We start from the raw sequence: 16,884 nt of genomic DNA on the forward strand, positions 1-16,884 counted from the left end.
AATACCTTAAGAAGAATGCCCTTGATGCTTATTCAATCGATCAATCAGAAAGTTAATTTTTTTTGCGATAATCTTGTAATTTTTTTCGTGTCCGCCCCGTTATGCACGAATCACATCCCAGCAAAAGTGAAAAGAAACCCGCATCGCTCCAAACTTGATTATGTGTAACGCGGGTCCCGTTTGTTGTAATAGCAAAGCAGTCAATCGCTGACAGACGACCACCCATTTATGGATGACGTCAGAACTTGTTTTCGTGTCCGTGGTGCTGCGTTATGCACAAATCCAGCATGCGAAGTGCACTCTCGTTTTCATTTTGGTGAAAACGAAGCATGTAGCAGGTCTGATGCTTCAAACTCGGACAATCCAATATATACAGAACAACATAATGCAGCATACTTAGTTTCCTGAAACTTTATTTTTCCACTCAGATGTAACACTTAGTGTACCCAGTATTGTAGCCATGCACATTTATATCACAAAAGAAGAAGACTCACCAAGTATCCATGGGAGAATCATCCATTCGACAAGTGTAGGTGTTGGGCCCTGCATGTGTAAGTCTGTGCGGGCAATTTGCTGGGATGCAAGGAGCAATAGAAGCAGGAAAGTGAGGTAGGAAGCGGTGTGGCAGATGAACTTGATGAAGGGTTTCCGAAGGAAAACGGCCATGGTACTTCGTGGTGCCAGCAGGTAGCTTGTGGAAAGCGCAGGGAAGAGCAGTGATATTCCAGCGCATGTGACCAGTTTCACAGCCCAGTGGCGTCGTCGCCATCCTGGGAAACCGGCATACCACAGTGATGCCAGTAGCTGCTGACAATTTGGCTGTGCCACAAACTAGGGAGAGGAGTGAGTGAAAGATTATATGAGGGAGGGAGGCCCAAAGACCATCATTTTTTTGAAAAAGAATACAGACAACCACAGAGATATTAACGATGAAGGTCCCATAACCTGATAAAGGTTAGCGGAGAGCTGGAGTCGTTTTTCTATTGGCGAATAAACCCAGATTGTCCCATCTCCTCTCCAGGGCAGGTTTACTGAGAAACCAGTGGAAATTAATCCACAAGAGTGAGGGTAGTATGATTAACAAGGCCTTAGTTATCTCCACCACCAATCATTAAGGCAATAATAATTATTTATCGAGTCCAACTAAGATGAACCGCCTTTGAGACAATTACAGAAAAAACTATAATGGGCACTCGGTAGAGCACATACCTCCGCGAGGCTGAACAGTTTGTTTTGTATCCCACTGATAGGCCGGATCTGGATTTGGACCTGAACCAAAAATGGAATCAGCTAGTTCTTGTCACCAAACCAACTCATCCCCCAAGTTTTGCAATAACTCGTGCAAAACTTTTCCAAATATCATGATATATATTGTTTTTGGCCAGATCACTCAATGGTGAAGAATCACTTAAAATTTAAATAATTCTGGTATCCGGATCCGTATTCGAATCTTCACCAAAATTGATTAAATTATTCCTTGTCACACACCCAACCTGTCCACCAAGACTCGTTTGAATCCGTCCATAATATTTTGAGATATTGTGCTACATATTGGTTCAGCCTGATCACTCAATGGTGGAGAATCACTTTAAAATTCTCTGATCCAGATCCGTATTTGAATCTTCACCAAAATCGAATCATTTTATCCTTGTCCCAATCCCAAACTCTCCACCAAATTTTGTCCGAATCCTTACAGAACTTTTGAGATATCTTGTTCATAAACAAATTAACAGATAGACAAACAGACAAGGATGAAAACAACCTCCATCCACCTTAGGTGGCGGAGGTAATAGCACAAGGAAAAAGAACATCAAATAATTTTTTTGGGCATTCTTTATTCGAAATTTGCCTCAAAGACTTCAACTTCACGAGAGGTTAACACACCTGATTGAAGAGGCATTGAGATTCAAGCTTAAGATTTAAATAATGTCTGTGTACAATTTGTTCACCAGATTTTTAATTATTAAAGATTTCATGACACTCCAACGAAAAAGCAGCTAATTCAAAAAGCAAAACAAGAATCATTTAATGACACTTATTGCTCAAGTGGTAGCAAGTTGCTGCGAACTCGAACAGGTTGTATTTGCAAAATTTGAAAAATATATAACATGGATAATGTGAAAGTTTATCATGTTACAGCCTGGAGATCGTCAATTTTGTGGTTGTATTTAATTGCAGCTCCACTCGTCACATTTTAAAATACAAATGATTAATGTAAGGATAACAAGCCTGAAGTATGTGCACAATGTCCTGCTCCAAAATTGCAATCATCAAATTGCACTTGAAATAAATAACTTCCAAAACATAAAATAAACACTATAATTTAAAATGCTCAAGTTGAGTTTAACAGCCGACTTAACAATGAATTAACCTTTCTCTAATGGAGAAAAAAGAATTTCTATTTCAGCACAAAAAGTGTTTCGACGCACACTTATTGACTTTTTTGGAAACTCGGTTGCCTCTGCATCATCATTTTTAAAGATGTTCATTACTTTGATTACATCACATCCCAGCATTTCAGAGTAAGCCTTTCCATCAGCATTCCCATGCCGACAACACTATTATTTTCCAAAATGAACCATTATCGGGGCCTTCATTCTCTGTAAAGGTCAGCTAGGTCCATTGCTTTTTTTGGTTTTTTTCGAATATCCCCAGTTGGCAACAACCTCAAGCTCATGCATTCTCAAGTCCGTGACCTTCCTCATCTATTTCTCTCTATCTCTCTCTATTTCTCTCTATTTCTCTCTATTTCTCTCTATCTCTCTCTATTTCTCTCTATTTCTCTCTATTTCTCTCTATTTCTCTCGATTTCTCTCGATTTCTCTCTACGGCTCTCTATTTCTCTCTATTTCTCTCTATTTCTCTCTATGGCTCTCTATTTCTCTCTATTTCTCTCTATTTCTCTCTATGGCTCTCTATTTCTCTCTATCTCTCTCTGTCTCTCTATGGCTCTCTATGGCTCTCTATTTCTCTCTATCTCTCTCTATTTCTCTCTATTTCTCTCTATCTCTCTCTGTCTCTCTATGGCTCTCTATGGCTCTCTATGGCTCTCTATGGCTCTCTATTTCTCTCTATTTCTCTCTATTTCTCTCTATCTCTCTCTATTTCTCTCTATTTCTCTCTATCTCTCTCTGTCTCTCTATTTCTCTCTATTTCTCTCTATTTCTCTCGATTTCTCTCTATTTCTCTCTATTTCTCTCTATTTCTCTCTATGGCTCTCTATTTCTCTCTATTTCTCTCTATGGCTCTCTATTTCTCTCTATTTCTCTCTATGGCTCTCTATTTCTCTCTATTTCTCTATATTTCTCTCTACGGCTCTCTATTTCTCTCTATCTCTCTCTATTTCTCTCTACTGCTCTCTATTTCTCTCTATCTCTCTCTATTTCTCTCTATTTCTCTCTATTTCTCTCTATCTCTCTATTTCTCTCTATTTCTCTTTATTTCTCTCTATCTCTCTATTTCTCTCTATTTCTCTCTACGGCTCTCTATTTCTCTCTATTTCTCTCTATTTCTCTCTATTTCTCTCTACGCCTCTCTATTTCTTTCTATCTCTCTCCATTTCTCTCTATTTCTCTCTATTTCTCTATTTCTCTCTATCTCTCTATCTCTCTATTTCTCTCTATCTCTCTATTTCTCTCTATCTCTCTATTTCTCTCTATTTCTCTCTATCTCTCTATTTCTCTCTATTTCTCTCTATTTCTCTATTTCTCTCTATTTCTCTCTATCTCTCTATCTCTCTCTATTTCTCTCTATTTCTCTCTATCTCTCTATTTCTCTCTATTTCTCTCTATCTCTCTATTTCTCTCTATTTCTCTCTATTTCTCTCTATCTCTCTATCTCTCTATCTCTCTCTATTTCTCTCTATTTCTCTCTATTTCTCTCTACGGCTCTCTATTTCTCTCTATTTCTCTCTATTTCTCTCTATTTCTCTCTATTTCTCTCTATGGCTCTCTATTTCTCTCTATTTCTCTCTATTTCTCTCTATTTCTCTCTACGGCTCTCTATTTCTCTCTATCTCTCTCTATTTCTCTCTATCTCTCTCTATCTCTCTCTATTTCTCTCTATTTCTCTCTATTTCTCTCTATTTCTCTCTACAGCTCTCTATTTCTCTCTATCTCTCTCTATTTCTCTCTATTTCTCTCTATTTCTCTCTATTTCTCTCTATCTCTCTATTTCTCTCTATCTCTCTCTGTCTCTCTATCTCTCTATTTCTCTCTATTTCTCTCTATTTCTCTCTCTATCCCTCTATTTCTCTCTATTTCTCTCTATTTCTCTCTATCTCTATTTCTCTCTATTTCTCTCTATTTCTCTCTATTTCTCTCTATTTCTCTCTATCTCTCTATATTTCTCTCTATCTCTCTCTATTTCTCTCTATTTCTCTCTATCTCTATTTCTCTATCTCTCTATATTTCTCTCTATCTCTCTCTATTTCTCTCTATTTCTCTCTATCTCTCTATATTTCTCTCTATTTCTCTCTATTTCTCTCTATTTATCTCTATTTCTCTCTATCTCTCTCTATTTCTCTCTATCTCTCTATCTCTCTATATTTCTCTCTATCTCTCTCTATTTCTCTCTATTTCTCTCTATTTCTCTCTACGGCTCTCTATTTCTCTATTTCTCTCTATTTCTCTCTATTTCTCTCTATTTCTCTCTATTTCTCTCTATCTCTCTATCTCTCTATCCGGCTCTCTATTTCTCTCTATTTCTCTCTATTTCTCTCTATGGCTCTCTATTTCTCTCTATTTCTCTCTATTTCTCTCTATTTCTCTCTATTTCTCTCTATTTCTCTCTATCTCTCTATTTCTCTCTATCTCTCTCTGTCTCTCTATCTCTCTATTTCTCTCTATTTCTCTCTATTTCTCTCTCTATCCCTCTATTTCTCTCTATTTCTCTCTATTTCTCTCTATCTCTATTTCTCTCTATTTCTCTCTATTTCTCTCTATTTCTCTCTATTTCTCTCTATCTCTCTATATTTCTCTCTATTTCTCTCTATCTCTATTTCTCTATCTCTCTATATTTCTCTCTATCTCTCTCTATTTCTCTCTATTTCTCTCTATCTCTCTATATTTCTCTCTATTTCTCTCTATTTCTCTCTATTTATCTCTATTTCTCTCTATCTCTCTCTATTTCTCTCTATCTCTCTATTTCTCTCTATTTCTCTCTATTTCTCTCTATTTCTCTCTATTTCTCTCTATTTCTCTCTATTTCTCTCTCTATCCCTCTATTTCTCTCTATTTCTCTCTATCTCTATTTCTCTCTATTTCTCTCTATTTCTCTCTATCTCTCTCTATTTCTCTCTATCTCTCTATATTTCTCTCTATCTCTCTCTATTTCTCTCTATTTCTCTCTATCTCTATTTCTCTATCTCTCTATATTTCTCTCTATCTCTCTCTATTTCTCTCTATTTCTCTCTATCTCTCTATATTTCTCTCTATTTCTCTCTATTTCTCTCTATTTATCTCTATTTCTCTCTATCTCTCTCTATTTCTCTCTATCTCTCTATCTCTCTATATTTCTCTCTATCTCTCTCTATCTCTCTCTATCTCTCTCTATTTCTCTCTATTTCTCTCTATTTCTCTCTACGGCTCTCTATTTCTCTCTATTTCTCTCTATTTCTCTCTATTTCTCTCTATCTCTCTATCTCTCTATCTCTCTCTATTTCTCTCTATTTCTCTCTATTTCTCTCTATTTCTCTCTACGGCTCTCTATTTCTCTCTATTTCTCTCTACGGCTCTCTATTTCTCTCTATTTCTCTCTATTTCTCTCTATTTCTCTCTATTTCTCTCTATTTCTCTCTATCTCTCTATTTCTCTCTATTTCTCTCTATTTCTCTCTATCTCTCTATCTCTCTATCTCTCTTTCTCTCTATTTCTCTCTATTTCTCTCTACGGCTCTCTATTTCTCTCTATTTCTCTCTATTTCTCTCTATTTCTCTCTACGGCTCTCTATTTCTCTCTATCTCTCTCTATTTCTCTCTATCTCTCTATATTTCTCTCTATCTCTCTCTATTTCTCTCTATTTCTCTCTATCTCTATTTCTCTATCTCTCTATATTTCTCTCTATCTCTCTCTATTTCTCTCTATTTCTCTCTATCTCTCTATATTTCTCTCTATTTCTCTCTATTTCTCTCTATTTATCTCTATTTCTCTCTATCTCTCTCTATTTCTCTCTATCTCTCTATTTCTCTCTATCTCTCTCTATCTCTCTCTATCTCTCTCTATTTCTCTCTATTTCTCTCTATTTCTCTCTCTATCTCTCTATCTCTCTCTCTCTCTCTCTCTCTCTCTCTCTCTCTCTCTCTCTTCTACATTGATTGGTTCATATTTTAATGTCTACAATATTCTGCCTCACATCTTGTCCCTGGTAAAATGATTCTAGGTCTGAGGCAAATGCCAGAGAGCAAATTGCCTTTTCATCCTGGAAATCCAACCCACTGATGGGAAGCTGCCCTATCTCCACAAAGCTTCTAAACAGTTTTTCCATCCTCAGACATTCCTCATCCAGACTACATGAGGTCTGAACCCATAGACCTGTCACTAGCCACAAAACTTGGTGACAGTTGGCCAAATCTGTCTCTGGAACATGTTCATCTGCTTCTTTGCTCTTCAAGGAATGGGGTCCTGGTGAGGATGGTCCTGCTAAGAATTATTCCCTTAACGCTGTGCAGAAAAGGCCAAAGTCCTTCATTCCACTCTTCCTAAATCCATACTACACATTCCCATTGAAAACAGTCAACAATGAAATCAAATACTCACCATAGTAGTGCGAACGATGTCCAATGTCATAACAACATGGGAATCACTTGTGGATGTGACATACAGTACAAGGACCAAGAGGCTTTGCCAGAAAAACATTCAGTGGCCAGTTTTGTTTTGAAGCAACTGAACACAATTCAGAATCTAATGGAGTTTTTGATGGAATTCCACTATATTCATTTGAACCAGAATACAGTCAGCTGATTTTGAACATTTGAACCCTGTATCAAATTCTGAGGAAAGTTACAGTGATAGTTCCCTGGGGCTCCAAGGGCAGGCAAGGGTTTTTAATTGGAATGGTGTGAATTCATAAATCGCAGGGCAATATTGAGTTGAAGCGAACATATTGTCCTATCACCAGCGATTAAGAACGCTGGATGACAGATAGCTGAAACATTTTTACTCCCGAAGCAGCAGCCCGAAAAATGGCGGTATTTTTGTTGTGCACGGGATGAAGGAATGCGATGCGTTTATCTGAACGGAGCACACGGTTTTATAACGAAACCACAACGAATAAACAATCATATGCCACAATAATTAATTTAATGAGAATAAATCAAAGACGAAATGAAGTTGTGGTAAAAACTAATTGAAACTCCTACTTTGAGGATCCTCCATTCAGACAGAGAAACGGACACACAGGGGAAAATAAAATGAAATAAAATGGCCTTTTCGTGTACTTAGCTTATCCCAACGAGTTATTTTGCAAAGGTGATGGCGATGGTCTGGTCCGATGTCTCCCGTGCCGGAGCGCCCCAGAATGGCACCAGCACCGCAAGTAGAAGACGCCCGGGCGTGAGGCAAGCAGTCAAGATGGCCCTCTTTTGCCTCCACCGTCAAGTGCCACGTGGACCCCAGCTCCTAGGTGAGCCCAAATGTTGCCTGCCTCTGTCGAGATGCCGCCGGCGCAGCAAAATCTCCACACTCCTTCCAAAGCGCACCACACCACGTTATGTATATATGCAAAAAGATGGCGCCCTTCCTCCCTCATGCAAAAACCAGCAGAGAAGGAGCGAGAATGAGAGAGAGAGAGAGAGAGAGAGAGACAGAGAGAGAGAGAGAGAGAGAGAGAGAGAGAGAGAGAGAGAGAGAGAGAGAGAGAGAGAGAGAGAGAGAGAGAGAGATGCACTCTTCTTCTCGACTCAGGTCAGCCAATCCCCGAACGTCCCTCCCAGTTCGCCCCGCCCACAACCTCTGGGCTAATCATGTCCCTCAGGGGCATGGCCTGTTTCCTTATTCGGTCCTTTGGCGGGGCTCAGTCTGATCGGCTCTGCTTGGCTTTTGTTGGCGGTTGTAGATGTTGTTTAAAGGAGGTTTTCATGGCTGGCCTTGTCAGCAAAACGTAAAGGGAAAGTTACAAAGGGAAAATTGCGTAAACAATCATAAGCTACATTTTCCCTACTTAAGTACATCGAGATTCTCCTCGCATTACACGGTCCAAGCTATAATTATACAGTCCTACCTTCCCTAAAGTATCCTTTCACCTACCCCCATAAACATAACAATATATATATATATATATGTATATATATATATATATATATATATATATAAAAATATATATATATATATATATATATATTGTTACTGACGCGGTTAGGATGTTATTTACCGAGCGGTGGTATTGCCGTGACCTAACAGTTCCCCCGATTCTTCCCCAACTCACCCGATTCCACCCAAACGTTGACCAAATCGCGCTATGCTAAATCAATGATGGAAAGGACACAATGACGGATAGATGAAACGACGCAAGGGGTACAGTTTTCAAGACCTCCGGAGGAGGATATAATTACAGTGGTGGAGAAAAGGGGTAGATTACAAGGTAGTGAGGTAAAGACACAGAAGAGATAGGCACTTAATTACAGTCTTATCTTATCCCAGACAGACCACAGACAAACGGAACAAGGCTGACTTACACAGGGATTGATGGCAGGAAGGGACAGGTAGTCGATAGCACAAGGTGCACCTTGGCTCGGGGACAGGATAAAGCACGGTCCAGTCCAGAGATGCGGGGAGGCCTCACAGCGCTCGGAGGGTACGTCTTGCTTGCTCCAAGCTCAGCGCGCATCTGACGTCACCTCCCTCTTCCTGCGCATGCCCAGCGGGGAGTGTCACGCCCTCGGCTGGTTGGCTCCGCCCCCCTGGGGCCGGTCCGCCGCTTCCATTGGGTGCGGGGGTTACCGGGCTCCGCCCTTGACGAGGAGCTGACAGGGAGCCCCTATTTGGTAACCCCGTCGAGCACATGTTCGATGGCGGCTCGTTGGGAAGGCCTCATGCCCTCCCAACACCCCCTACCAACCAAGCCGGAGTGAGGACGCGCATTCCCTGTGCACGCCGCCGCCGTTGCTGTTGTTGTTGTTGTTGTTGTTGCTGAACCGTGAGGAAGAGCTGCAGAGAGGTATTGGGAGGTCCTAAACTTCCTAACGGTGCCATACAATCACATTCTGGTGCAACGAAGGGTCAGAATTAATGGAAACGAGTCCTTAACTGACATAGACTAAGAATAACTAGCAAGATGTCCTACAGTTGTCTTACATGAGATGCGGTGAACCTGGGCACGACATTTAATGGGGGAAATAGGGGGAGGTCGGGTCTACAGAGTGTTGTTTACAGAAAATGGGACTAGGGAATGGGGGATTGGGGATAGTTGGGAAGTATTGAGGAAATAGGGGAATATTTACAAGCAGATATGGATGGATGTAAATCCCATATCCGCAACAGTGCACCCTTCTCTACCTCGGGGCGTCCCGACCCGATAAATTTTTACCTACTTTAGTGTGGCACTCAGATGTAGTTCCCTCTACTATTAACTCAACCCTGAGTGCGACAGTTTTACAGATATTCACAAATGAGTAAATATGTCCCCCTGCGACGTTGCACCCTTCTCCTAACAGAAACACACCCACAGGATAACCGAATCGCGGAATGGTCTTCAAACTATACATTGACGGTGGGGAGCATTATTTACTTTATTGACAAAACTAACCCAGGACCTGCGATTGTTCTTTCTGGGGGGGAGACAGTCTGCTCTGCATCAATGCACCATGAAAGCACCCAAAAACGCACCAATACACACCCAAGCACCAATCGGTGCAGTCACCATTGTTCATGAAAATAAAAACAACAACCCCTAACCCTGCAGGTGTCTCTTGCTCTTCGGCTCCCTCTACTGGCTATTTACTTTCTTCCAGATGTTGTCATTTCCTTTCATTTTCTTACTGGCGGCCTATTTGAGCATAAAATGAAATGCACCCAACGTGTCCATTTTTATTTATTTATGGCCCACAGGGCCGACTAGTGTGGTTCACCTGTGGGGCATCGGTGCCCTGTGGCCAAGGTCCGCCAGCAAGATTTCGGGCCCTCATGGCCGGTTCCAGCAGAGGGGCCATGCCCCAACCCATGGGGTCCATAAGTGGTGCTCGGCCACAGACATGTGGTCCATAATGTGGTGCATCGATGCAGACAGCTGGTTCTGAGAGTTCCGGGCGCACAATGGCCGACTCACGCACGCTCCCCTCGGCGCCCAATGGCGCACAGGTCATGTGGGAGACAAAAGGGGGACAAGACAAATGAGCGAGGGGTAAGGTCACAAGGGTACACATCAATAAGGCAATGCAAGGCGAAATGCGTACGGAGAGCGAAATGAAAAAGCTCGTCCCTACCGTACGTCACCCCTCCTGTCACCTACACTACCCTTGCCCTTACCCCATATTTACAAAATCTACATCTTTACAAATTCGTCACTACTGTCACGTCTTCCCCATTTTTCTCCTATACCAAATTCGTTACCACAATCCCTCTAACCAAAATTTGCCATCACCCAATTCGTCATCAATCCTCATAAGGAGGAAGAGATGGAACATCAAGCACAATGTCACACCCACGTCATGATGCGTCTCACATTCCAAACATCTGCATCATAAAAAATAATCAAGCAACCTGGCATGGTGTGGAGTACCTGTCACCTCAGGTGAGTGGATGCAGATGGTGCGAGGAGATCCTTCTTCCTAACTATCCTCTAAATGACTTTAACACACTTTACACTACCCGGGGTCTTTCCCTGCCAATCCATTGGCCAACTTACACTATGGGTTCTAAAAACCAATTCCCATTGACCAAACTGTGGTGCTTCTCAATTTGGGGTCTCACTCCCCCGATTCATCTCCCGGTGCCCTTGCACAATTTCTGGGCTGTGACGTGTAGCTCTCCCAGCAGGTCTACCCACCTGCACACCTCCACCACTGCAGTTGCCACCCGAGCTTACCTAGCTCCTTAACCTAACCTATCTACTGGGGAAGGCCCCTCCTGGCTCTGTCACCCCTTGGTGCCCTCTGGCACTGGGCTACCCGGGTCCGTCCTCCGGATCCTCAGGCCCCATCCACAAGTACCGGCTCCCAGAGCCCACCTGCGGCCTCACCTGGCCGACATCCTCACAGTGGTGGAGTGCCCAAACCAACTACACACACTAACAGGCTACACGCCCAGCCATTTCCACCACACTGATGCACCCATCCAAATACCATTCTTCCACCCGCACCACAGATGCCAATATCCAACCACAATTTACCTGTACCCTCTACCTAACACTTACACTACCCGCCCCGGGTATTCGTGATGGGGGTCCACTCTTCCCCCATTCACACCTTCGCACCATCCACTCCACTCCACAATTTCCACCATACTCACTCCACGACCATCCATTCCAATACCCCATATATTCCACACTCCATGTATTCCACACAACCGTTTTCCATACCTGTTGTTGCACACCTGTGCACTCACACCTGGTGCCACCTGCACCCTCCTCCTCTTCCTGGACCATTTGGTCAGCACAATACACAATCACCTTCACTCACTCATACACTGCTCCACACACCTGTCCAGATGCACACCTGTGCAATCTCACCTGTTCAATCCTCAAACACACGGCATCATCTCATCTACCTGTTGCCCTGCTAACCTAGTGCTCCCCGTCTTCCCTTTAAACTAAGCACATACCACGTCATTATAATCCACCTAATCTACCTGCGTCCCCACTACAGGTGTCATTGTCACTAACTAACCTTAACGTTACCTAATGTCATCTTCTAGGTCCCTACACACAATATCCTAACCCACCCGGGCTAGTTTTCACTGCCATACACCCCATAATCTAGTGCTCCTTTGCCCCCCCCTTACTGTGAGGGATGGTGGATTTGCCATCCCTCCACATCGGGGAGGTCCCACTATAAATTTTGCACATCCAAATTCCACAAATCAAACATTTTCTATTTACTGCCAATTCTATTCACTATTCTAAATTTCGTATCAAATCACTATCATCATCATCACAGTCCGCTATATCCTAGCCTCGGTGCGTCATGACATCATTCAACTCGGTTCGTAAAGCCGAGCAATGAATTCGGGTGGTTTGGTCGCCTGCAGGTTGAATCCGTCCGGCTTTCGGTTCAAGGGAGGTGGTTTGGTTGGGCCGAGGTTCCACGCACCATCTCGGTGCGGCACCTTGCGGTCCCGGGCCCGATGGCTCAATCTCCCCCGGTCGGAACCCCGTCCCCACGAGGGGGCACCGTTCCGCTTCCTCCCACTCGCCCTTGAACCGGACCGGTCGCCTCGCCCGCCAAGGCCCGGACTCAACCGTGCGGGGCGGGGCCAAGCCCGAATCGGCAACGACGCTTCGAAGAGAAACGACGCAGCTTCGATCCGCGCCGGGCCTCGCATCCAACAAAGGGCTCCTCGCACCGAGTGCTCGCATCGGCTATCCGTCGCTCTAACCGCTAACCCGGTTACCGTCGATGCTTCACCTGCATGCTCACACGCATACGCTACCCCTTTCACCCTCACCAAACCCGGCGTTCCAACGCCGTCCGTACATTCCACCAACGTACTCCCAGTTACACACCACACCTCTCGCGCACACCTCGGTCCACATCTCTCCTCCGTTACGTCCTCCGTAACACTCACCATGGGCGTGCACTCTGGCATCCACCCACTAACGCGCTCAGATGGGCTCTCCCACACTCGCGCCATGACCAACTCAGGTGTGCTTCCTCGCACACGTTCCACCACCACCTTACTCTCCGTGTCACACTCACCCTCGCACGTACACTCCGTACACCCCGACGTGCATTCTCGCTCGCACTCGGTTTCACTCCCACACGTTATAACACACCCACTCGCCGACGCACACTTTTTCCTCACACGCGTGCCATTTTTACTCACACGGGACCCTTCACCAACGCCCGGGTGCCATATCGATCCCAATCGCACGACAATTCTTTTGTCGCTAAACATCCTTTTACAAAATCTCCCAGCACAATACACAGCACGTCTCACCTTCGGGGTTCTTCTTCCTCCCTGCACCAAAACCTGCAAACTTCCATTCGGGTTAAGCACAGCATCGTGATGTGAGCAGGGACTTTGCACATATTCCATCTTTTCCTCCCGCCGCGAGTGGTTTTCTAAGTCCCCGGTCTCTTCAATTTCAATGCCCACTTCCACTTTTTCTTTACTCACCTCGACGACCGTTGGCTTTAATAAAATTTCCTCTACCTCATCGGTCGCCGGCTTTTCCAAACCCCGTGTCGCGATTTCTACCCCGGTCCGGTTACCCGTGCTTTCCTCCACTTCGCTCAACCAGCGCTTCTCGACCCGCGTTACCTCCTCGTGCACCCCTGGGACCCTTTCGCCCACCATGCGATCCATGGTCTCCCCATATTTTTGCATGCGGTCACCCATTCTGTTGGTTATTGCTTCAATTTGGTTTCCCAATCCGTTCGTTATTGCTTCCATTTTATTACTCAATTTCTCCCCCTCTATTCTCAGCATCTCGGTGAATTGCGCCATGAAGTCCCCCACATCAAAGCCCGCTGCTACGGTCACGGGCGCGGCAAAATTTGGTGCCGCTGTAACCACGTGCGTGAGAGCGCCATTTTGTGCACCTGATACCTCCTCAACCACACCTTCTTTACTCTCCTCCACCATTTTCCCCACTTCTTCCCTGGGGTCCTGGGTCGATTCTACCCCACTCTCCTCTACCGGAACCCAGCCGTCTTGATCTGCCATAGCGCGACTTTCAAAATTCGGGTTTTTTGTAAAACAAAATCAAATTTCGGTGTCTTTATAATTTTGACCAAATTTCTTTCTAGATGTTTTTTAAAAATTTAGTTCGGGCCTCGAATCTCACTCCTCGACACCAATTGTTACTGACGCGGTTAGGATGTTATTTACCGAGCGGTGGTATTGCCGCGACCTAACAGTTCCCCCGATTCTTCCCCAACTCACCCGATTCCACCCAAACGTTGACCAAATCGCGCTATGCTAAATCAATGATGGAAAGGACACAATGACTGGGATAGATGAAACGACGCAAGGGGTACAGTTCTCAAGACCTCCGGAGGAGGATATAATTACAGTGGTGGAGAAAAGGGGTAGATTACAAGGTAGTGAGGTAAAGACACAGAAGAGATAGGCACTTAATTACAGTCGTATCTTATCCCAGACAGACCACAGACAAACGGAACAAGGCTGACTTACACAGGGATTGATGGCAGGAAGGGACAGGTAGTCGATAGCACAAGGTGCACCTTGGCTCGGGGACAGGATAAAGCACGGTCCAGTCCAGAGATGCGGGGAGGCCTCACAGCGCTCGGAGGGTACGTCTTGCTTGCTCCAAGCTCAGCGCGCATCTGACGTCACCTCCCTCTTCCTGCGCATGCTCAGCGGGGAGTGTCATGCCCTCGGCTGGTTGGCTCCGCCCCCCTGGGGCCGGTCCGCCGCTTCCGTTGGGTGCGGGGGTTACCGGGCTCCGCCCTTGACGAGGAGCTGACAGGGAGCCCCTATTTGGTAACCCCGTCGAGCACATGTTCGATGGCGGCTCGTTGGGAAGGCCTCATGCCCTCCCAACACCCCCTACCAACCAAGCCGGAGTGAGGACGCGCACTCCCTGTGCACGCCGCCGCCATTGCTGTTGTTGTTGTTGTTGTTGTTGTTGTTGTTGTTGTTGTTGTTGTTGCTGAACCGTGAGGAAGAGCTGCGGGGAGGTATTGGGAGGTCCTAAACTTCCTAACGGTGCCATACAATCACATTCTGGTGCAACGAAGGGTCAGAATTAATGGAAACGAGTCCTTAACTGACATAGACTAAGAATAACTAGCAAGATGTCCTATAGTTGTCTTACATGAGATGCGGTGAACCTGGGCACGACATTTAATGGGGGAAATAGGGGGAGGTCGGGTCTACAGAGTGTTGTTTACAGAAAATGGGACTAGGGAATGGGGGATTGGGGATAGTTGGGAAGTATTGAGGAAATAGGGGAATATTTACAAGTGGATATGGATGGATGTAAATCCCATATCCACAACAATATATATATATATATTGTTGTGGATATGAGGATTGTGTTTTTTTATTGCTTTATTGTGGACCCTCCTGCCTCCAGTTGTGTATAAAGGTCAAAGGTCGTTCCGTAGTTATTTCATAAGCACCCACGTAGCCAATAATAGATTTCCTCCTGGTTGACAGTTATTTCCTTATTCTGTGTAGTCAGCTAAGGATTTGTTTTCCATTAATTGACACTCCATTGCACCGAATTCAAATAAATAGATCCCCTTTCATTCCCATTCCCAAAGCCTTTCCTGCCAACCGCATTTGCTGCAGCTGTGGGTTGTTTTCACCGCGACTCCATTAGCCACGAGGTAGGCTCGGAGAAGAAGGGGGAGGAGCTGCCGAATCCTGGGCGTGCCGCCCATCATGTGCAACTACAGGTTCTACATATACTACCGATATATATGCAGCCCAGTGCCAGAGGGCACCGAGGGGTGACAGAGCCAGGAGGGGCCTTCCCCAGTTAGATAGGTTAGGTGAGGAGCAGGTAAGCTTGGAGGCAACTACAGTGGTGGAGGTGTGCAGGTGGGTAGACCTGCTGGGAGAGCTGCACGACCCAGCCCGGAAATTGTGCAAGGGCACCGGGAGATTAATCGGGGGAGTGAGACCCCAAATTGATAAGCACCCCAGTTTGGTCAATGGGAATTGGTTTTTAGAACCCATTGTGTAAGTTGGCCAATGGATTGGCAGGGAAGACCCCGGGTAGTGTAAAGTGTGTTAATGTCATTTAGAGGATAGTTAGGATGGAGATCTCCTCGCACCATCTACATCCACTCACCTGGGATGACGTACCTCCACACCATGCCAGGTTGTTTTGTTATTTTTATTGTGCAAATGTTTGGAATGTGAGACGCATCATGACATGGGTGTGACATTGTGCTGATGTTCCATCTCTTCCTCCTTATGAGGATTGATGATGAATTGGGTGATGGCAAATTTTGGATTAGTGGGAGTGAAGTCGAATTTGGTGTAGGGGAAATGTGGGGAAGACGTGACGATAGTGACGAATTTGTAAATGAGTAGATTGTCGTAAATATGGGGTAAGGGCAAGGGTAGAGTAGGTGACAGGGGGGGTGACGTACGGTAGGGACGAGCTTTTCTCCGCTCCGTCTCCATACGCACCTCGCCTTGCATTGCCTTTATTGATGTGTACCCTTGTGACCTTACCCCTCGCTCATCTGTCTTTTCCCCCCTTTGTCTCCCACATGACTGTGCACCACTGGGCGCCGAGGGGAGCGTGCGAGAGTCCGCCATTGGGCGCCTGAACCTCTCGCAACCACAGCTGTCTGCATCGATGCACCACCTTATGGACCACATGTCTGTGGCTGAGCACCACTTATGGACCCCATGGGTTGGGGCATGGCCCCTCTGCTGGAACCGGCCATGAAGGCCCGAGATCTTGCTGGCGGACCTTGGCCACAGGGCACCGATGCCCCACAGGTGAACCATCCATAGTCGGCCCCCTGTGGGCCATAAATAAAAGAAATGGACACGTTTTGTGCAAGTTTTATGTCCAAATAGGCCGCCAGCAAAGAAGATGACAACATCAGGAAAATAACCATAGCCAGCAGAGGGAGCCGAAGAGGAAGACCAGCACCAGGGTTTGTTGGTTTATTTTTATTATTGAACTGAGATGACTGTGCACCGATTGGTGCTTGAGGGTGTATTGGTGCGTTTTGGGTGCTTCATGGTGCATCGATGCAGGGCAGACTGTCTTCCCCCCCAAAAGAACGATCACAGGTCCTGG

The 16,884-nt window shown here is 45.1% G+C and overlaps 1 protein-coding gene across 1 annotated transcript in view; it reads right to left on the bottom strand.

The window, feature by feature from the left end:
• The window catches only part of LOC137425973 (short transient receptor potential channel 4-like), a 121,717-nt gene that overhangs the window by 49,165 nt on the left and 55,668 nt on the right, over positions 1-16,884 (bottom strand). Inside the window, exon 5 of the mRNA XM_078775327.1 lies at positions 495-831. Coding sequence (XP_078631453.1) covers positions 495-831 — 337 coding nt within the window. The remainder of the gene's footprint in view (positions 1-494; positions 832-16,884) is intronic.

Source organism: Myxine glutinosa, chromosome 4, assembly GCF_964187855.1.
Source record: "Myxine glutinosa chromosome 4, kmMyxGlut1.1, whole genome shotgun sequence".
Taxonomy (NCBI): Eukaryota; Metazoa; Chordata; class Myxini; order Myxiniformes; family Myxinidae; genus Myxine; species Myxine glutinosa.